The sequence below is a fragment of the Octopus sinensis genome, linkage group LG9, assembly GCF_006345805.1.
Source record: "Octopus sinensis linkage group LG9, ASM634580v1, whole genome shotgun sequence".
NCBI lineage: Eukaryota > Metazoa > Mollusca > Cephalopoda > Octopoda > Octopodidae > Octopus > Octopus sinensis.
This window is the reverse complement of record NC_043005.1, coordinates 75,695,714-75,717,155: the sequence shown is the minus strand read 5'-3', so window position 1 is coordinate 75,717,155 and position 21,442 is coordinate 75,695,714. Positions and strand designations below refer to the sequence as shown.

Genomic DNA, 21,442 nt, shown 5'->3' with positions numbered 1-21,442 from the left:
CACCATCCGATCGTGGCCGTTTGCCAGCCTCATCTGGCACCTGTGTCGGTGGCACATAAAAACACCATCCGAGCGTGGCCGTCTGCCAGCCTCGTCTGGCACTGTGTCGGTGGCACATAAAAACACCATCCGAGCGTGGCCGTCTGCCAGCCTCGTCTGGCACCTGTGTCGGTGGCACATAAAAACACCATCCGAGCGTGGCCGTTTGTCAGCCTCGTCTGGCACCTGTGTCGGTGGCACATAAAATCACCCACTACACTCTCGGAGTGGTTGGCGTTAGGAAGGGCATCCAGCTGTAGAAACACTGCCAGATCTGACTGGACTGGTGCAGCTTTCGGGCTCCCCAGACCCCAGTTGAACCGTCCAACCCATGCTAGCATGGAAAGCGGACGTTAAATGATGATGATATAAATATAAATGTATATGTGAGAGTATATATGTGTAAGTGTGTATATATATATATATATATATATATATACAGACATACATACATATTTAATATTTTGGACTAATGGGTATATGTCAATTAGTGTGTTGAAGTGTTGAGTAGGACACTGGCACAGTTTGAGCTACCTGGTGTTATCTGCAGTCAGGGTATATTTCCAATGGATCTACTTCAGGAACTCCGCAGTGTTAGCAAAGATAATAATAATAATTTCTTAAGTAACCAGAAAATGGATTTAGTATTATTCTTTAATAATGCTTAATACTAAATCCAACTTCTGGTTACTTAAGAAATTATTATATATATATATATAAACATATATATATACACACATATATCATCATCATCATCATCATCATCATCCAGTGTTTTAAATCTGGGTTTTGTCCCCATTAACAAGGGTGGCTGGATCTAGCTCATTACCATAGTAACTGCCCTTACACCATCTCGCCATCTTGCATCCTCCTTTTTCAAACGAACCCTCCCAATCTCCTCCTCTACCTGTCTCCTCCCCCTTTTACTTGGTCTACCTTGCTTTCACGCTCCATTTACCTCAAATGCAATCACGCTCCTCAACACATGCCCATTCCACTGCACTCCATTCACCCTTTCCAACCATTCTACCGATTCCTCCAACCCCAGCATTCCCATCAAATCCTCAGTCCTCCTCTTAGCAAACAGCTTCACCCCCACACATTTCTCTCACCATTGCTCTCTCAGTCCTTCTGAAAATTACCATTTCTCTCTCCCTCAGACACCATGTCTCACTCCCACACAGCATTGCAGCTCTCACACAACTCATATAGATCCTTCCATTCATCTTTAAAGAAAGCCTCATGATATATATGTGTATGGGTGTGTGTGTGTGTATAAATGTGTGTGCATGTGTGGGAGGGGTTCATCCTCATCTAGACATCACATGATGTCATACAGGCAAGGTTAATCATTTCCAGTCTTCTGTGAGAAACATGTCTGGCCATGGGGAAATATTACCTTGCTTGGAAACAAGTGTGAGTTGGCAACATGAAGGATATCCGGCTGTAGAAAATCCACCCTAGCAGGTCCCATCTGACCCATGCAAGCATTAAAAAGTCAGCATTAAGCAATGATGAAACAATGATAACAGATATATACATACATACATTAATATATATATATATTATATATATATATATATTATATATATATATATATATATATATATATATATATGTGTGTGTGTGTGTATATATGTGTACACACATGCACACAAGGTTAAATACTGTACAGAAGGAAATGTAACTTGTTTTACGAGAGTCATTATTTTTTAAATACCTACATCCACACTGCAATTATGTATTGAATATTTTGCCTTTAAATTGTGAGTCATTTTTTTTACTTCAGTTTATTTTTAATATTTTGTAGGTTTTCTTTTTTTTTTTAGCTAGAAATATACAATAATTATACATAAGGTCATGTGTAAATTAAGATGAAAAAGTATAAACATAATATAAGAACCTAATTTACATTAACTTTACATTAAATGCAATAAAATTCGAAATATACTCTAAAATTATTAATTGGCAACTCATTTTTTAATGAAAAATTTAAGAGATGATATGAGAGAATTTTTTTCTCAATAATTGACAAGATTTATGTTAGTAATAACATTTACAAATTGCTATTACTATAACTATTTTTTGTTGTTGTTATACTTTTTGTATTTAAAAGATGGTGGGATATAATGAATTATAGAACATTAGTCTAAATGTTTTACGGTAAGTATCTAGTTATTTAATGTCATGCTTTTTACGTCCTACATCCACAGTTGTTTCTGACTTCATTTTCCATCATCCATGCAAAAAGAGAAAGAGGAGGAGGAGGGGGAGTTAATAAAACAATTATTTGTCGTATTATCAGATTGCTTTAACACCATTCTCCTGCATTTCTGTGACATTATGCCAATATAAAATACAATAATAATAGTAATAATAACAATAATAATAATGATGATGATGATGATAATAATAATTGGCACTACTACATGCCATCACTTTGATGGCATGCACTGCTCTCTCACTCAATAATAATAATAATAATAATAATAATAATAAAGAGAAAGAAAGCAAACGATGCTGGGTCATAGATACTGCATGCCCAGCTGAGAACAAGATGTGCAATAAAGAAGAAAGAAAAGTCGATAGATATAACAGGTTGGCTTGAGAGGTTAAGCAGTTGTGGTCGCTGAAAAAGGTGGTAGTAGTGTCAATAATTGTCGGAGCCCTGGGAACAGTGAGTAAAAATCTTGAGTACATGGAACAAATAGGAGCTAAAATAAGGGTGGAACACCTGCAGAAAACAATACTGGTTGGAACTGTTCAAATGCTCAGGATGGTGCTTGAAAAATAAGGAGTGTTACCTTAGTTCACTGGTAGTGAACAGCTGACACCATAGTACATCTCCAACATTAGAAGCTGTGTAAAGACAATAAAATAATAATAATAATCCTTTCTATTATAGGTAAAAAGCCCTGAAATTTAGACAAGTAGCCAAGCAGTGACTCTCTCCTTGAGTTTTCTTTCTGGAATTGATAAAACCTCACCAAAGATAACTTTATCATTCATCTCTCTAAGGTCAATAGAATAAAGTATCTGCCAAGTATTAGGGTTGATATAATTAATATAACCCATCACTAAAATTTGTGACCTTGTGCTGTTCTTATGTAAGAAACCATTATAATCACTGAAAATATAGCAGAGCAACTGAAACAGTAGAACACTAGATGCAATACTTTATAGTATTCAGTATTGTTTTTTATATTTTAACCTCAAATTCTGGGAGTTAGCAAATCTTTTCATCTTTCCAAGAATGATTAACCCTTTCTTGAACATATTTCTGATGAAAACCATTGACTGTGCTTTCCAATTAATTGTACAATTAATCAACAATTTTAAGGCATCTAATAAAGTAATTTAATTTTTTTTATAATTAATCTAGTGTTTAAACATAACTTAACTAAAGGTTCTTGCATGAAAATTCTGAAAGGTTTTAATTAAATTATGAGCATTTTTTAATCAAATAATTTTGTACCGTAGACTCAGAGACAGTTTTAGTTCAGTTTGGTTGGTATCAAAATAGTTAAGCAATGACCAGTAACATATTTCGGATCAAATCAATCTACTTCAGCTGTTCTATAAAAGCATAACCTTCTACTAAATGTATTCAATAAAGATACTTAATGCTATAACAACAAAAGCAGCAAGTACAATAATGCATGTAATATGTCCTCGGGGAGCTAAGAGCATATCTTGGGACTTCACAGTTAAAGCAGTTTCAATTAACCCTAAATGGAGCTCAAAAAGAGAAAATGTAGAAAAGAGGAAATGATATTTTGAAGGAAAAGAGTTTCACTCAGTGTTTTCCCAATAAAGGAAATAGATACGGGATAACAAGAACAGCTGGTTATGATTAAAGAAAGGAATACTGAAGACAGAGACCAAAGGAATGATTTTCACATCACAGTATCAGGCACAAAGGGTAAACTGGATCAATAGAATGACAGATGAGCAGGAGTGTTCAATCAAATGTAGAATGTGTGATGATTTAGATGAGACTTTGTGTTGTAATGTCCATAGTTAGCTCAGAATGAATGCGAAAAGTGTAGGCATGATAAGGTTGCTGCAATAATTCCCTGGAACTTTTGTGAGAAATTTGGTTTCGCATGCACAGAAAAAAGAGCAATAGAAAGGAAAACACTTGGAAATTATGGAAGTGAGGTTGTTATGGGATTTTCTTATACAAACTGAAAGATGATTGTAACACCACAAACTGGATATTGTAATCATTGAAAAGAAGTTATGCATTTGAATTGATGTAGCATGCCCATTTGATACTAGAGTTTAAAGAAAAGGGCATGGCTGTGTGGTAAGAAGCTTGCTTCCCAACCACATGGTTCTGGGTTCAGTCCCATTGTATGGCACCTTGGGTGTCTTCTATTATAGACTCAGGCCAACCAAAACCTTATGAGAGGATTTGGTAGACGGAAAATGAAAGAACCCCACCATGTATGTGTCTGTGTGTGTGTGTCTGTATTTGCCCCCCCCCCTCCCATCACCACTTGACAACAGGTGTTGGAGTGCTTACTTCCTCGTAACTTAGCACTTTGGCAAAAGAGCCTGACAGAATAAGTACTAGACTTAAAAGAAAAGTCCTGGGGTCAGTTTGTTCAACTAAAACCATTCAAGGTGGTGCTCCAGAATGGCCGCATCCAAATGACTGAAACAAGTATAAGAATAGAAGAATAAAAGAATGCTAGCTTGAAGTATGAAATCTTCAAAAGCTGGAACAAGAAAAGTTAACACAGGGGCCTTGGGAACAGTGACATAGAATTTGAGAGCAAACCAATGAAAACTTGACCTTAATCAAGGAGTGGGTGCAGTGCCAAAAACATGTTTACTAAGCAAGAATTTTCCAGAAAGTTCTCAATACAAAATGAGATTAACTTATGTGTATGCAAAACATCAAGGATCAAAACAGTGACCAGTACATGTATTTATAACACATTCTTGTTTAGCTCCAAATGTCTGGTACAGTATCTGTCACTGAATATACTAAATCAAGCCAAAACACCAGTATCTGAGGACTACTGATGTCTTTTGAATTATATTTGATGTTTACACACAAATTCTGTAGGGAGAACTTGTTCACTGAACCAAACTCTAACAATGAAAGTTGTTTTCACATTCATGTGTCTAAGAATGTGTCAAGAATAGATGTACTATCATTGCTTTAATTCTCACTGTTTTTTGTGCACAAATTAATTCAACCTTAGCATAGGTAGGCTTTCACATGCATTGGCAAATATTTCATTTACTGGTTTTTATACTTCCTGTTTAGCTCCAAATGGTTGACATGGTGTCTATCATTGAGGTGGCTAAATCAAACCAAAACACCAGTGTCTAATAATCTGCCAACATCACTTGGTGCATGTGTGGTCCTTGCACACAAAGTCAATGGTGAGAAGTCATTCTCTAAGACAAAATCCAAAAGCAAAAGTAGTTTACATGATTGTATGTACAATAACATGCTTTGAATAACCTGTTTTGAATATATATACAAATTGTTGTCTCAATACAAAGAACAGGCTTTGAAAACCAGGAAAATAAACTTTTATATAGAAGGTACAAAATGCTCCTCATCAAAAACCATGAGTTATGGTTCAATAGAAGGAATTATTTAATTGGATGCAATAACGGTATCATGAGGCAACATGACAAGGGGCCAATGGTATTATGAATGGCAATGATAACTGTAGTGCTGGTAATAATAAAAACAACAACAAGCCCACTGGTGAGGATTTCCTGCATTGGCACAATACATAGCAGAATGTTGTAGTTGGACATGTGATTAGAATGTTGTAGGGAAAAAATCACAAGACAGGCTCTTCAAGCTAACTGGCAGCAGAGCTAGAGATAAACCAAGAACAAGACAGTCAGATAATATGCATTCATTCAGTTGGTCATGCTTGGGAATCCAGCCATAAAGTATAATGATTGCTGCTTCTGATAGGACCCTATGGAGGAGGTGCCTGAGGACTCTAAACCCATGACACTCCAAAGAATAGTGGGCAGAGAAGATAAATGGATGAAAGGATGATTGTAATCAGTTCAACTAAGCTGATTAATTATGATAAATAATTCTAACATGATCATTACCGCGTCGCCTTACTAGCACTTGTGCTGGTGGCACATGAAACATTCGAGCGAGGTCGTCACCAGTGCTGCTGGACTGGCTCCTGTGCAGGTGGCACGTAAAAAGCACCATTTGGGCGTGGCCATTGTCAGTACCATCAAACTGGCCCTCGTGCCAGTGGCACGTAAAAGCACCCACTACACTCTCAGAGTGGTTGGCATTAGGAAGGGCATCCAGCTGTAGAAACTCTTCCAGATCAGATTGGAATTTGGTTCGCCAGACCTCAGTCAAATTGTCCAACCCATGCTAGCATGAAAAGCGGACGTTAAATGATGATGATGATGATGATGATGATGATGATGAATCATTTTATTAACTTTAGACAGATGAGAAAAACTCAACCCCAGTGAGATTTGAACTCAGAACGTTGTGAGATGAAACCACATCTAGCATGCTACTGCTACTCCATAACCTTTTTGTTAGTAATCTGAAAGAGTCCACTATTCATTTAAACTTTATACAGATTTGGCACACAGGCAAAATAAAATTGATTTCTTCAGACATGCTATAGTATATATAAGGCTGACATTTTATGAGTAATTTTAGTTTAGCAGTTTATTGCCAATAATAATAATAATAATAATAATAATAATAATAATAATAATGATAATAATAATAATGATAATAATAATAATATATAAAATACAAATCTTCTCTGCTGTTATAAAAAAAAATATATTTCTCAGTAAGCTTTAGTTTTTATCTACTCACAATCCTGATTTTATTTTGATCCCAACATAATTTCATCTTTTCAATCACTTTTAGCTATTAAGAACAAAAAACTAAAAGCTAAACAAGAAAATATATAATTTTGTGTGAATCAGCAGTGAAGATTATTTCATAGGCCATATTGCTTCTCAAATATTTCTTACTATTCTATATAAAACTCTTTTTCAGCAAAGGTAAATTTTTCCTTTCAGTAAAAATCATTTGACCAACCATATTATGTTAAGTTAATGACAAAGCCTCTACACAGTTGCAAGAAATGCTAGAAATAGCAATCAAATTTCCTTTAAATCAAATTCAACTGTTTTAAAAAAGAAGACACATTTTATATTAACTTTCTGTGGGGTTTCTGCTCCTGATGGAGACAACAAAACCCTAGAGTGGCATACAACATGTCTGGGATATTTATAAAACCTGGTGGAGCTCATCCTTCTCCAGGTATAACCACAATTGATTTCTTCTACTTAAGAAAAGAGAGAGAGAGAAGGGATAAAGAGAAAGAGGAAAGTAAAGAGAGAGAGAGAGAGAGAGAGAGAGAGAGAGCAGACAGAGACAGTATGTGAGAGAAAGAAAGAAAGAAGACAGAGATAGTAAGAGAGAGTAGACAGAGATAGTAAGAGAGAGCAGAGAGAATAGAGACGGAGAGGGGGGAGAATGAGAGTGAGAGAAGGAGAGAGAATCGACCTTCAGTACTGACTGGTACTTTACTTAACAACCCCAATAGGACTAAAATCAAAGTTGACTTTGTCAGGATTTGAACTCAGAATACAAAAATCTAGATTAACTACTGCAAGGAATTCTGTCTGTTGCTCTACTGACTGCCAATTCAAACCTTACAATCTATATTGTAGTCTTGGATATACAAAAACATGCAATGGCTAAAGTTGGAAAATCTTTGATGACAGGTCAGCTCAATAAGGGCTAACATAGGACTAGGTCAATGGTTCCCAACTGGGGTCTATTTAAAATTTTGTTGTTAAAATTTATCTGCAATAAACTCCTTATATTTCTACGACACACAAAATATCTAAATATTTTTTAATACAATTCCTATAAATATTTAATCATAAAAATATAATGGGAGTTTTTAGACACCAAGTAGCCATGAGGGTCCCATCTCCTGAGTAAAACAGACATCAAAGAAGTCCATAGGTAAAGGATGGTTGAGAACCACTGGACTAGATATTAACACTAGCAAAACATACTAATGGAAAATAGATTCTTCTTAAACCACAAGTAGCTTCTAGTGGTCTCAGAGAAACAGTTTTTAGCTCTGATATAAAAGACAAAAGCAGATAAGGGATAACACTTTACTTAAGGTAACATTTCTAAATGTAACTATTTCTAACATCTTGTGATCCCAGAGAAACAGTTCTGAGCTCTATACAAGGCGTGAGACTTTGGTAATTGACCTCAGTGCTCAAGTGGTGCTTATTTTATCAAACCCAAAATGGATGAAAATCTAAATTGACGCAGGCAGCATTTGAGCTCAGAATGTAAAGCAGTGGTTCTCACTTATTTTTTCCCTATGGACCCCTATGACTTCTATTTTACTCAGGTGGATACCAAAGGCATTCAATGTTTAAAAAAGTATCCTGATGCATTTTTATAATTATATATCATTAGGAATTGTATTTTAAAAAAATTGCAAAAATATTATATGTATTGTAGAAGTATAAGCAATTTATTGCAGATAGGCGTAGGAGTGGCTGTGTGGCAAGTAGCTTGCTTACGAACCACATGGTTCTGGGTTCATTCCCAATGTGTGGCATCTTGGGGAAGTGTCTTCTACTATAGCCTCAGGCTAACCAAAGCCTTGTGAGTGGATTTGGTAGACGGAAACTGAAAGAAGCCCGTCGTATTTATGTGTGTATATATATATATATATATATGTATGTATGTATGTATGTGTTTGTGTGTCTGTGTTTGCCCCCCCCCCCCTCAACATCACTTGACAACTGATGCTGGTGCGTTTACGTCCCTGTCACTTAACGGTTTGGCAAAAGAGACCGATAGAATAAGTACTAGGCTTACAAAGAATAAGTCCTGGGGTCAATTTGCTCGACTAAAGGTGGTGCTGCAGCATGGCCACAGTCAAATGACTGAAACAAGTAAAAGAGTAAGAGTAAGAGTATAAATTTTAACCACAACATCTCATGTGGACCTCCAAGGGCCGTTTGAACCATTCTTGAGAAGCACTGGTATAAATCCAAAAGAAATGATACAAAGCATTCAGTTCAGCATGCTAACAATTCAGCCAGCTCACCACCTTTAACTCTGATATAATAGTTTCAAACAGATTAGAGATAAATCTTCTTTAGATAGAATATCACTTTACTGCAGATAATATTTCGAAATGGGAATGATTTCCAACAGCTAAAGGAATTAAGACAATACAGAATAAAGCACACTGCTCAGAAACACAATGGAATCCCAGTTGCAAGTTGATATCTATTTGCTTAGCCATTTCACCTCAACATTTCTTTTATTGAATATGAATTTCTTTTGATCAGGCAGAGTGTATATGGAGAAGGATGGCAGCAGATAGCCAAGTCAATATGTTGCCAACTTGGCAGTCAGGAGATGCATGGTTACATTCCAACAGCAGCAACGGTCTGCATTTTTAACAAAGGCGCTTAATTTTCAATGGCTAAGTTCACCATGTTTGTAAATAGGCATCATGAAAAAAGCACAACTAAATCTTGGAGAACTGCAAATATAATTCTCTTTTTTTTTTTTTTCAGATTTGTTTATAAGAGACTGAAAAAAATAAAATATTGTGATCTTCATACCTTCTTCAATCCAATATATTATTTAATGTAAGTGAGATGAAGATGCCATTTTGCAACTAGACAGACAGCTCCACTTCAAATTTAAGAATCACGCCAGACACAATGCAAAATCTAAATAGTAGAATAGAAACTACCCACTTTTCAGATGGTTGTCCAGTATTTTTTAACTAAGGAAATGGCTACGACTACCAATTAAAACTAGACTGCTAGTATGACTAGGTAAGAACTTACATCTAGTCTATGGCGAGATATCACAGAAGAATCTGGTATGTTCAGTCGTCAAAAATTGTAAAGAATCTAATAAGTCAGTTTCTTTCTTTATCTGAGAATAAGGAAGAAGGAAAGAAAGAGGTGATGCTCCTTGGGATCAGTCAATAACATCTCTGTTCTTCACTCAATCCCTACTCTGTTGGTTACAATAAGGATTCCAGTTGATCCAATCAATGAAACAGCCTGCTAGTGAAATTAACATGCAAGTGGCTGAGCACTCTACAGATATCTTTTACTTCTTTCAGTCATTTGACTGTAGCCATGCTGGAGCACTGCCTTTAGTCAAACAAATCAACCCCAGGACTTATTCTTTTTAAGCCTAGTACTTATTCTATTGGTCTCTCTTGTCAAGCATCTGTAAACACACTAGCATCGGTTGTCAAGTGATGTTGGGGGACAAACACAAACATATAAATGCGCACACACACACACACTCACACACACATACATATATACGATGGGCTTCTTTCAGTTTCCGTCTTCCAAATCCACTCACAAGGCTTTGGTTGGCCCGAGGCTGTAGTAGAAGACACTTGCCGAAGGTGCCACGCAGTGGGAATGAACCCAGAACCATGTGGTTGGTAAGCAAGCTACTTACCACACAGCCACTCCTGTGCCTCTTTTGTAATACACATCTGTATACAAACAATGGGCATTGCTTTTGTGATTCCCATGTTTACCTGGTACTGGACATATGAGTTTTTGTGATTCACACCAACATGCTAACATTGGGCATAAGCTTTTGTGATTTACATATGAATGCTGGCTGTTGGACATAATAAGCTTTTGCAATTCACATATCTATGCTAACATTGGACATATCAGCTGGTGTGATTCACATTTCTATGTCAGGTGTAGACATATAAGTTTTTGCGATTCATATCTAAATGCTAACATTTGATATAAGCTTTTGTGGTTCATATATGTATGTTGATTGTTCGAAAGAGTTATATATGAGTTATATACCAAATGTAGGAAATCATTTATTGACCAGAAATTTACACCTACATTTCATTATATAATCAAACGGAAATTGTAGTTAAGATACCCGTACTAGTGACATGTTAAAAGCACTGTCCGAACGTGGCAGATGCCAGCGCTGCTTGACTGGCATTCATGTCGGCGACATGTAAAAGCACCAACTGATCGTGGCTGTTTGCCAGCCTCCCCTGGCCCTTGTGCCAGTGGCACGTAAAAAGCACCCACTACACTCACGGAGTGGTTGGCGTTAGGAAGGGCATCCAGCTGTAGAAACACTGCCAGATCAGACTGGAGCCTGGTGCAGCCTCCTGGCTTCCAGACCCTGGTCGAACCGTCCAACCCATGCTAGCATCGAAAACGAACGTTAAACGATGATGATGATGATGATGATGATAGACCATAACAGAAAGATGATTGATTATCATGTCAATGGAGTATGGATAGAAAGTGTTGTGATATTTGTTCCAGTTCTTTGTGCGCTGAGTTCAAATCCAGCTGAAGTCAACTTTGCCTTTCAGTATTTCAGGGTTGATAAATAAAGAGCCAACCCAGATTGAGTGCAACCCTCTCTTACTGTGATTGTCAAATCCTAGATATTCCGCTGGGTCATGAAAGGGCCAAGAGGGCATCTGTGCATAGCAACATGGCTACTTAAAAGAATAAATTTTAGTTTGGAACATACCATCAAGTTTCCCACCACCACCACCACCACCACCACCACAACCACAACCACTACCATTATGTACACACATACAAATGTGAATGATGGCTATAGGTCAAATAGTAAAAATTTAACATTTACAATAAAATGTCATATTTTATTAACACGTTTGTCTACTTCATTATGTTCTCTCTCTCTCTCTCTCTCTCTCTTTCTCTCTTTCTCTTTCTCTCTCTCTCATGCTACATCTATGTACAGCTAACTTCGTTTCTAAAAGAACCTTTTTCAAAAGGTTCTTTTAGATATAGAAAAAAATATCCAAGCAAAAAATCATAAAGCTTGTTTAATTAAATTACATTGTTTGGCATTCAAATTCATTCAAATATCCAATAATCTTTAAATAAAGATTAATTATTAGAGACAGAAGCAGTTTTAATACCAAAAGGTAATCTTTACATCCAACTTAACATGGGTTCCTTGTTAGAACAGTGAATACTGTGTTATTAGCCTTGAGAAATCCTCTCATGATCGATGTGTGTGCTTTTATACACCAAGTGCCTCTATGTGAAGATCTCTCAAGGCTAATAAAGCAGTATTTGGTTTTCTAACAAGACATCCATGTTTAATTTGATGTAAAAAGAATTACCTTTAAATAAAGCTTTGTAATAAATATATGACTACTCTTAATATATATATATATATATATATATATATATATATATATATGTTATAATTTAGAACAAACAGTAAAAGGTTGTTATTATAGTACTCTTCAATTGTTACATTTTATTATTATTATTTGTGTGTGAGTATATATATATATCATCACCATCATCGTTTAACGTCCACTTTCCATGCTAGCATGGGTTGGACGATTTGACTAAGGACTGGCGAACCAGATGGCTGCACCAGATGGCAGAGTTTCTACAGCTGGATGGCCAACCACTCCAAGAGTGTAGTGGGTGGTTTTACGTGCCACCGGCATGAACGCAAGTTAGCCGCTCTGGCAACAATTACGCTTGGATGGTGCTCTTAGTGCTTCACTAGCACGGATGTCAGTCAATAAATTTGCTTTCGATTTCACTTGCCTCAACAGGTCTTCGTAAGCAGTGTCCAATGAAGAGAAGGTACGCATAAGTGGGCTGGTTACACTCCTGACATAGGCCACAAGGTTATGGTCTCACTTGGTTTGCCGAGTCATATATATATATATATATATATATATTATATATTATATGTAAACTCTGAAGTAACTGTCAGTACTACTCTTGTTAATGAATAATAAATTTATCCTCTACAAAAGTATGGAGTAACCCTTCAGATTAATGTAAATCTTGTTTTTATTATAACTGAACATAAAAAACAAGCATCAATACATATATGTATATATATATATATATAATATATATATATTATATATATATTAATATATAATGTATGTCTGTATATGTGTGTGTGCGTGTATTGAAATAAAATACATATTTAATGCTTTAAAAATGAAGTAAATTTTTAATATTTCATATCTGCTCACTCAGGGCTGACAACACTAAAGTTTAAAAGACAACAGGTCACAATTGGCAAACCAAAATGTTCTTAAAGCGGAGATTTCCTTCTCATGTCTAGACTATAACCACTGTTTTTTGAGCTAGTGAAAGAGCACTTATGAGGTTGCTCAACTGCTTAGTAAAATCAGTCCAATCTTTCTCAAATTACAACCAAATTACACCAATTTAAGAAAGGCAGGATACACTAAATAATCTAGTCCTTAGATACACTGTCTCCTCCGCCAAAAAGAAAAAAAAAACTTAGAATGGACACAGTTGGAACATCTTTGGTCAAAATTACAAGATGTTGATGAAAATAGAGCTAAACAACAACAACTTTTTTTCTTTGAAAATGAAAAGGGAAAACATCCAATAACCATTTACAAGTTGTTGGTTCATCTTTAACGGTTTCATCTTCGAATGATGAGGTCTAAGGAAGTCAACCAGTTACTGAGAACAAATGAAGTGAAAAACGGTCCCATCAGGAAGCAAAACTTCATTACATATTCAAAACAAGGAAGCCATCACATGGTTAATTTATTAGCTAGAAAAGCAGCGAAATTTCCTTCAAATAGCATCCAAGAGTATTAGGAAATGAAAAGAGATATTAACTAACATTGTCCTAGATAGCCATAAAACGATAATGTGGTGATGTCTGAAACACTCTGACCAGAAGTGAACTGGGGGTGAAACCTCCCACCTCATCACAAACTCAGCTTGCTAGGTGCTTACCATTAACCTATGACAGTGTATTCGTCTGACAAGAGTAAAATTAAAAAAATTAAAAAAAAAGAGAATTTGTGTAGACAAACAAACCTGGTCCATAGACCGTGCATCTTCCATGTCATGGTGATTTGCCATTAGAAGAAGTGGAACATTATTGAGTTGTTTATTCTGTAATATTCGTGTCAATTCTTGGCTTGCAAGCTGAAGATTATCAGCAGTATCTGCACTGTTCACAACATAAATCAAAGCATCCACACCTGAAAGGTACCGATCCCAATAAATCCTCACGTTATCAGCACCTGAAAAAGCATAATTAAGATCACATTAGACACAGACATAAATGCAGGCAGGTATACACACAATGTCATTTTAGCAATTTCTCTTTGGTCATATCATGAATTATGGGACATAAACACAAAAAGCAATATTTTTTCAAGTAATATCAATGTAAAGAAAGACATAAAAACAGAAACATGCAAAGAAAAACACACACACACAAACACACACACACATTGGAGCCAACGAGTGAACAAGAAAAGCACATACATTGTGTATATGTGTTCGATTATATACATACATACATACATACATACATATATATATATATATATATATATATATATATATATATACACACAAATACACAGACAAAGACATATACATAAATATATATATGCAAAGGAACTGACATACATGCATATATATCATGGGCTTTCCTGTCATAGATGGCACTTGCATGTTTTGCTCAAGAACACAAAGCACTGCCCAGTCCAGGAATGGAAACCACAATCTCCTAAGTTTGAGTTGTGAGTATAGCACCCTAGCCACTAGCTCACACATCTTCATACATATTATAAATAAATACATATATATCTATGTATATGTGAATATACATACATATGTATATATATATATATATATATATATATAATATATATATATATATATATATATCTGTATATATGTGTGTGTGTGTATATATATATATATATATATATATATATATACACTCTTTAATCTTTTACTTGTTTCAGTCATTTGACTGCAGCCATGCTGGAGCACCACCTTTAGTCGAGCAAATCGACCCCAGGACTTATTCTTTGGAAGCCTAGTACTTATTCTATCGGTCTCTTTTGCTGAACCGCTAAGTTACGGGGACGTAAAGACACCAGCATCGGTTGTCAAGCAATGTTGGGTGGACAAACACAGACACAGAAACATATGCACACACACATATATACACATATATATGACAGGCTTCTTTCAGTTTCCGTCTACCAAATCCACTCACAAGGCTTTGGTTGGCCTGAGACTATACTAGAAGACACTTGCCCAAGGTGCCACACAGTGGGAATGAACCCGGAACCATGTGGTTCATAAGCAAGATACTTACCACACAGCCACTCCTGACTTTTTAATGGTATATATATATATATTATATATATATATATCTCATTAAAAAGTCAGTAAAAGAAAATGGTGAACAAAAATTAAAAAGGTGCTTGGTTTGTTTTATTTGTATTACAATTGGAAAAGTAATTCAAATTAAAAGATGAAAAGATATATCTAAGAGTATAAGAAGAACTGCCTCAACCAACAAAATAACCCCAAAATATCAAAAAGAAAAGATATTCTACATACATATATGTATTTCAATATAACAATATTTAATAATCATCAATAATTATAACTTTAAAAGATGCAATAATCTATATATTGTTAGATCACTTCAGGAAAAATAAGTGTATTTTGGTCTTGAGTTATGAAATGACTTATATATATGTATGTAGAATATCTGTTTTGGGGGGATATTTTGAGCTTTTTTTTGTTGGTTGCAGCAGTCCCTTTATAGGTATATCTTTTCCTTTTTGTTTTCATATTTGTTGTGGCCCATCTTTTATACCAAGACAAAACAATGTACATGATAACATTATTATTATTATTATTATCATTAATAAGGCAGCAATCTGGCAGAATTGTTAGTATGCCAGGCAAAATGCTTAGCAGTATTTCACCTGTTGTTACATTCTGAGTTCAAATTCTGCCAAGGTTGACTTTGCCTTTCATCCTTTAAGCACTGGGGTCGGTGTTATTGACTAATCCCATCCCCTGAAATAGCTGACCTTATGCCAAAATTTGAAACCATTATCATTATTATTATTATTACTTAGTTTGTTTGTTGGTTATTCAATACAAATTTCTTTTCGAATTTAGGCAGAAGGCCAGTAGTTTTGGCAAAGAAGAATTTAGTTGATATTATCAAGCAGAGCACTTAACCGGTACTTTATTTTATCAGCCCCATAGAGATGAAAGCCAAAAGATAAATTTGGTAAGATTTGAAGCCAGAACGTAATGAGATGAAAGAAGCACATGACATTTTATTCTTTTATTCTTTTACTTGTTTCAGTCATTTGACTGTGGCCATGCTGGAGCACCGCCTTTTGTCTGATGCTCTACTAATTCTTATTTCTTTACTACCCGCAAGGGACTACACACAGAGGAGACAAACAAGGACAGACAAAGGGATTGAGTTGATTATATCAACCCCAGTGTGTAACTGGTACATGTTTAATCGACCCCGAAAGGATGAAAGGCAAAGTCGATCTTGGCGAAATTTGAACTCAGAACATAGCGGCAGACAAAATACCGCTAATCATTTCACCCGGCATGCTAACGTTTCTGCCAGCTAACCGCCTTGATGCTCTACTAATTCTGCCAGCTCATCACCCTGATATGTAAATAAACAATTATGATAAAATTCTATAATGTAACTTGTTTATTCTCAATAAGTTCTAGCAAAATGAAATTAGAACATCTAATTGCTGTTTTTTTTTTCGTCAATGGAGAATACCACCTCTTTTAGGTTATGTGTGTTCAAAACACATTGCAATTCACTGATGCAAGGGTACTCCAAGACAATGTCATGCTTTGATTTCATTGTGCTCTTGTTAGATGCATTGGTCTGACAGAAGAAACAAAATGTGGTTTCTTAAAGTCCCCTTACACTCGTGAATTGTGTGCATTCATAACACATACACACATACAGTTCACCAGTGTGAGGGGAGGACATGTTCTCTACCATCATTACCATCATCATCGGTCAACCTCCACCTTCCATGCTGGCATGGGTGCAATGGCTTGAGAGGTGCCAATAAGCCAGAGGGCTGTGCCAAGTTCCAATGTCTGCTTTGGCATGGTCTCTACAGCTCGAGGCCCCTCCTAATACCAACAACTTCACAGAATGTATTAGATGCTTTTAATGTGGCACCAGCACTAGAGAGGTCACCATTGTAACTCACAACGCAAGACTCCACTCAACCAAGCAAAGTGTAATATTGAGGGAGGGGATCACTGCCAGAGCAGCTATCTGGCCTACGTGCCGCTGGTACGTAAAAGGAACCATGTGCGCATGATCATTACATGTCACCTTATTGGCACCTGTGCTGGTGGCACGTGAACAAAACATTTGAGCGAGGTCATTGCCAGTGCCACTGGATTGACTCTGGTGCAGGTGGCATGTAAAAAGCATCATTTGAGCATGGCCATTGCCAGTACCACCAGACTGGCCCTTGTGCTGGTGGCACATAAAAGCAACCACTACACTCTCAGAGTGGTTGGCATTAGGAAGAGCATCCAGCTGTAGAAACTCTGCCAGATCATCTGGTTCACCAGTCCTCAGTCAAATCATCCAACCCATGCCGGCATGGAAAACGGACGTTAAACGATGATGTAGCACTTTGCTGGAATATGTGAGATGAAAATATAATTGAGAGACAGGAACAGGTGTCCTGCTGTCTTGCCGATGACACATATATACACATACATATACACATGGCTTACACACATGGTTACTCCAGTTAGGAAAAGAGTGATAATGGTGGGGAAGAGGTATCAGGTCATAACTTTAAGTTACAGGAAAGAGAATATAATAGAAATGGCCCAGAGAAGTGAATACAAACAATAGATATCAGATATTAACATTTGGGCATCCAGCCGTAGAGACCAAGCCAAAACCAACTGGAGCCTGGTGCAGCGCTGCAGCTTGCTATCTCCAATCAAACCATCGAACCCAAGCCAGCATGGAAAATGATTATTAAATGATGATGATAGTGATGATGATGATGATGATGATGATGATTATGACGACAGTGATGATGATGATGATGATGATGAGGATGATGATGATGACAGTGATGATGATGACAGTAATGATGATAACAGTAATGATGATGATGATGATGGTGATGGTGATGAATCAGTGAGAATGGATTAACAATGAATAAATATGTTATTGTTTGGACTATCGCTGTTCTGCGTACACCTCAACAATTATATACAAATTCTGTATATTAACTGAAGGTATCTTAGGCTAGTCACAGAGCACAATCATGCTCAAAGCTATAGAATGGAAAAGAGAGACGGAAAGTGATAGGATGAGTGAGAAAATTAACCGATGAAACAGACAATGAGAAGAAATATTGTTAATTTTCAGAGTGCATTCCAAATTGACTTAATGGCATACCCAGTTCCACTCCTTTCATTCTTCATTGTAATTTGAGATGATAAATACCACTAGTAGCTTTGGCTTGACCGATGAACATACTTTCATCTCATATACACTGTCACATGTAATAAAAACCAAACATGACCATATAAACACACCATACAAACACACTAATTAACACAACAAACTCCGCTAGCCTTTATATTCATTACATACACCTCCCCACACATAGATACATATGCGTACACAGATGCTCGTTAATGCAATAAATCATAAACATACACTCCACATGAACACATTGATGGCATTAATATATAGACACTTTAAATGTATGCACATATTAAACACTACTACTGAAGCACACACACACACGCATTTATCAGCACAATTCATTAAGTCACACACGTCCATAAACATAACTCTATCCAAGCAATATATACACTTAATGTATAAGATAAAATATTCATCCATATGACATACATGTACACACCATGTACAATACATCTACATCCACAAGGAAGCAGACACCTACACACACACATATTATCTCTCACAAACAACTGCCTCTATGACTGTCGATGGTCTTCAGTAAGCGTGAAATTCATAAATGCGCGACAGTATGGATGCAGTGTGAGCTGGTGCAAACCAAACATGAATGTATGCGTGCCCCATATGCCTTCAGTTTAAGGCTTCTCATGATATACATTTTAAATTATTCCCGCTTCACCTACTGAAGTGGAGAATGAACTGAAAATAAATACATTTATTTTGCTCCCCACTTGTATTGAATAAATATTTGAATAAAGGTCTTCCTGGTTTCACAAACTGCAACATCTATACACACACACACACAAGTAATATATGTATAATATGCATATGAAATGAATACCTACAAAATGTGTGTATATGTGTATATATGTATGCATAGATAGAGACAGAGAGATAGAGAAGGAGAGGTCATCATCATCATTTAGTATCCGCTTTCCATGCTTGTATGGGTTGGACGGTTTGACTGAAAACTGGTAAGCTGGAGAACTGCCCCAGGTTACAATCTGATTTGGCATGGTACCAATGGCTGTTTGTCCTTCCTAATGCCAACCACTCCAAGAGTGTAGTGAGTGCACTTTACGTACCACCTGCACAGGTGCCAGTTACATAACACTGGATTCAGCCATCACTACAATCTCACTTAGTTTGCCAGGTCTTCTCAAGCACAGCATATCACCAAAGGTCAGGATCACTTTTCACTGCGTCCGTGAGGCCTAGCATTTGAAGATTATACTTCACCACCTCATTTCATGTCTTCCTGGGTCAACCTCTTCCACGGGTTCCCTCCACCACTAGAGATTGGCACTTCTTCACACAGCTGTCCTTGTCCGTACACATCACATGACCATACCAGCTCAGTCATCTATCTTGCACACCACATCTGATACTTCTTATGACCAATATATATATAAATACATATAATTTAGATAACTTAGATATATTTCGACCAAAGATTGGTCCTGGCCATGTCTAACTTATATTTCTAGCAATGTAGGTGTTTCTAACAACCTAATCATATTTAGTGACAATTTAGTTTTCCTTTTTGATAACACATTGCACAGAGCTGTCTATATTAATTTTTTATATACACATTCACTAAATCATTCATAAATTCTTATAGTGAATACATATATTTACTGATAGAGAATTAAGTTCAGAAGCAAAGCAAAGCGGTGGGGATTAGATAGAGAGAGAGGTTTCAGGACAATCAAGAAAGAGGAGAAAAAATAATAATAATAATAAAGGTTTGGGAAAGGTTAGACAGATAGATAGAGAGAGAGGGGGGGAGAGGTTTCTTTTCAATTTGGTGTGGTCAATTCACTGAAATTTCATTACAAAGTATTTTTCTTTTTTACTTTCACCTTTCTTTTTTTTCCTTGTATACCTATCAACATATTTGTAAACACATTTTCTCACAAGGGTTGGTGACCTTTCAAAGGTGTCAAATTTAGGAAGTAAGATGGAAGAAATAAGAAAATGGGGTAGGGTGCTGTCATCACTGAAAAATAAAAAAGAGTTCAAAGTCCTATGAAAATGCATATTCTTTTACACTGTATAGCCAAGTCCCATATTCTGTGTAATTTTTTTGTTTTGCATGAACAAACATTAAATATTAGTACAATATTCATAAATTAGGAAAATAAAGTCAGAATCATGAATTACTTTGCCAAGTAGCTACATTAGACGTCTTTCCTAATCAGTGGTAAAGTAGTTCTAGTATTCTTTCTCGAATATATGTAAGTTCTATAAAAACAACAGTTGTAAAAATCCCAACGTTATATATATATGATCATTTATAGAGGTATCATGTTATTAACATCGTTGTTGTTCAGTTCTATATTTAAGAAATGAGGAATTATGTACATTATTTACATTTGACAGATATTTGTCATCATCTTGTTTGTTGCTAACACAAAGTTTCGGCTGATATACCCTCCAGCCCTCATCAGGTGTCTTGGGGAAATTTCAAACCTGGGTTCTCATTCCTAAGGTATTTATTGTTGCTTTTTTGAAAAAGGGAGAAAGAAAGAACAGAAAAGCAGGGGGAGAACTAGATAGTGAGAAAGGTTTCAGAACAATCAAGAAAAAGGAGAAAAAAATAATAATAAAGGCTGGGGAAAAGACAGATAGAGAGAGAGAGAGAGGGTGGGGAGAGATGTTTCTTTTCCCTCTGGTGTGGTCAAGACATTGAAATTTCATTACAAAGTATTTTTCATTCTTTTTTTTTCCATTGTATACCTATCAACATATTTGTAAATAAACACATTTTCTTACAAGGGCTGGTGGCCTTTCAAAAGAGTCAATTTTAGGAAATAGGATGGAAGAAATAAGAAAAGGGGGAGGGTGTGGTCATCAGTGAAAATATATACATATATATGTGTGCATGTGTGTGTGCGTGCGTGTGTGTGCATGTATGTGTGTGTGTATATATATGTGTGCGTGTGTGTGTGCATATATATATATATATATATATATATATATATATTATATATATATATATATATATATATATGT

General features: G+C 36.1%; 1 protein-coding gene across 1 annotated transcript in view; it reads right to left on the bottom strand.

Annotated features, from left to right (window-relative positions):
* The window catches only part of LOC115215364 (ADP-ribosylation factor-like protein 15), a 190,495-nt gene that overhangs the window by 19,125 nt on the left and 149,928 nt on the right, over positions 1-21,442 (bottom strand). Inside the window, exon 4 of the mRNA XM_029784513.2 lies at positions 13,966-14,174. Within this exon, the coding sequence (XP_029640373.1) occupies positions 13,966-14,174 (209 nt within the window). The remainder of the gene's footprint in view (positions 1-13,965; positions 14,175-21,442) is intronic.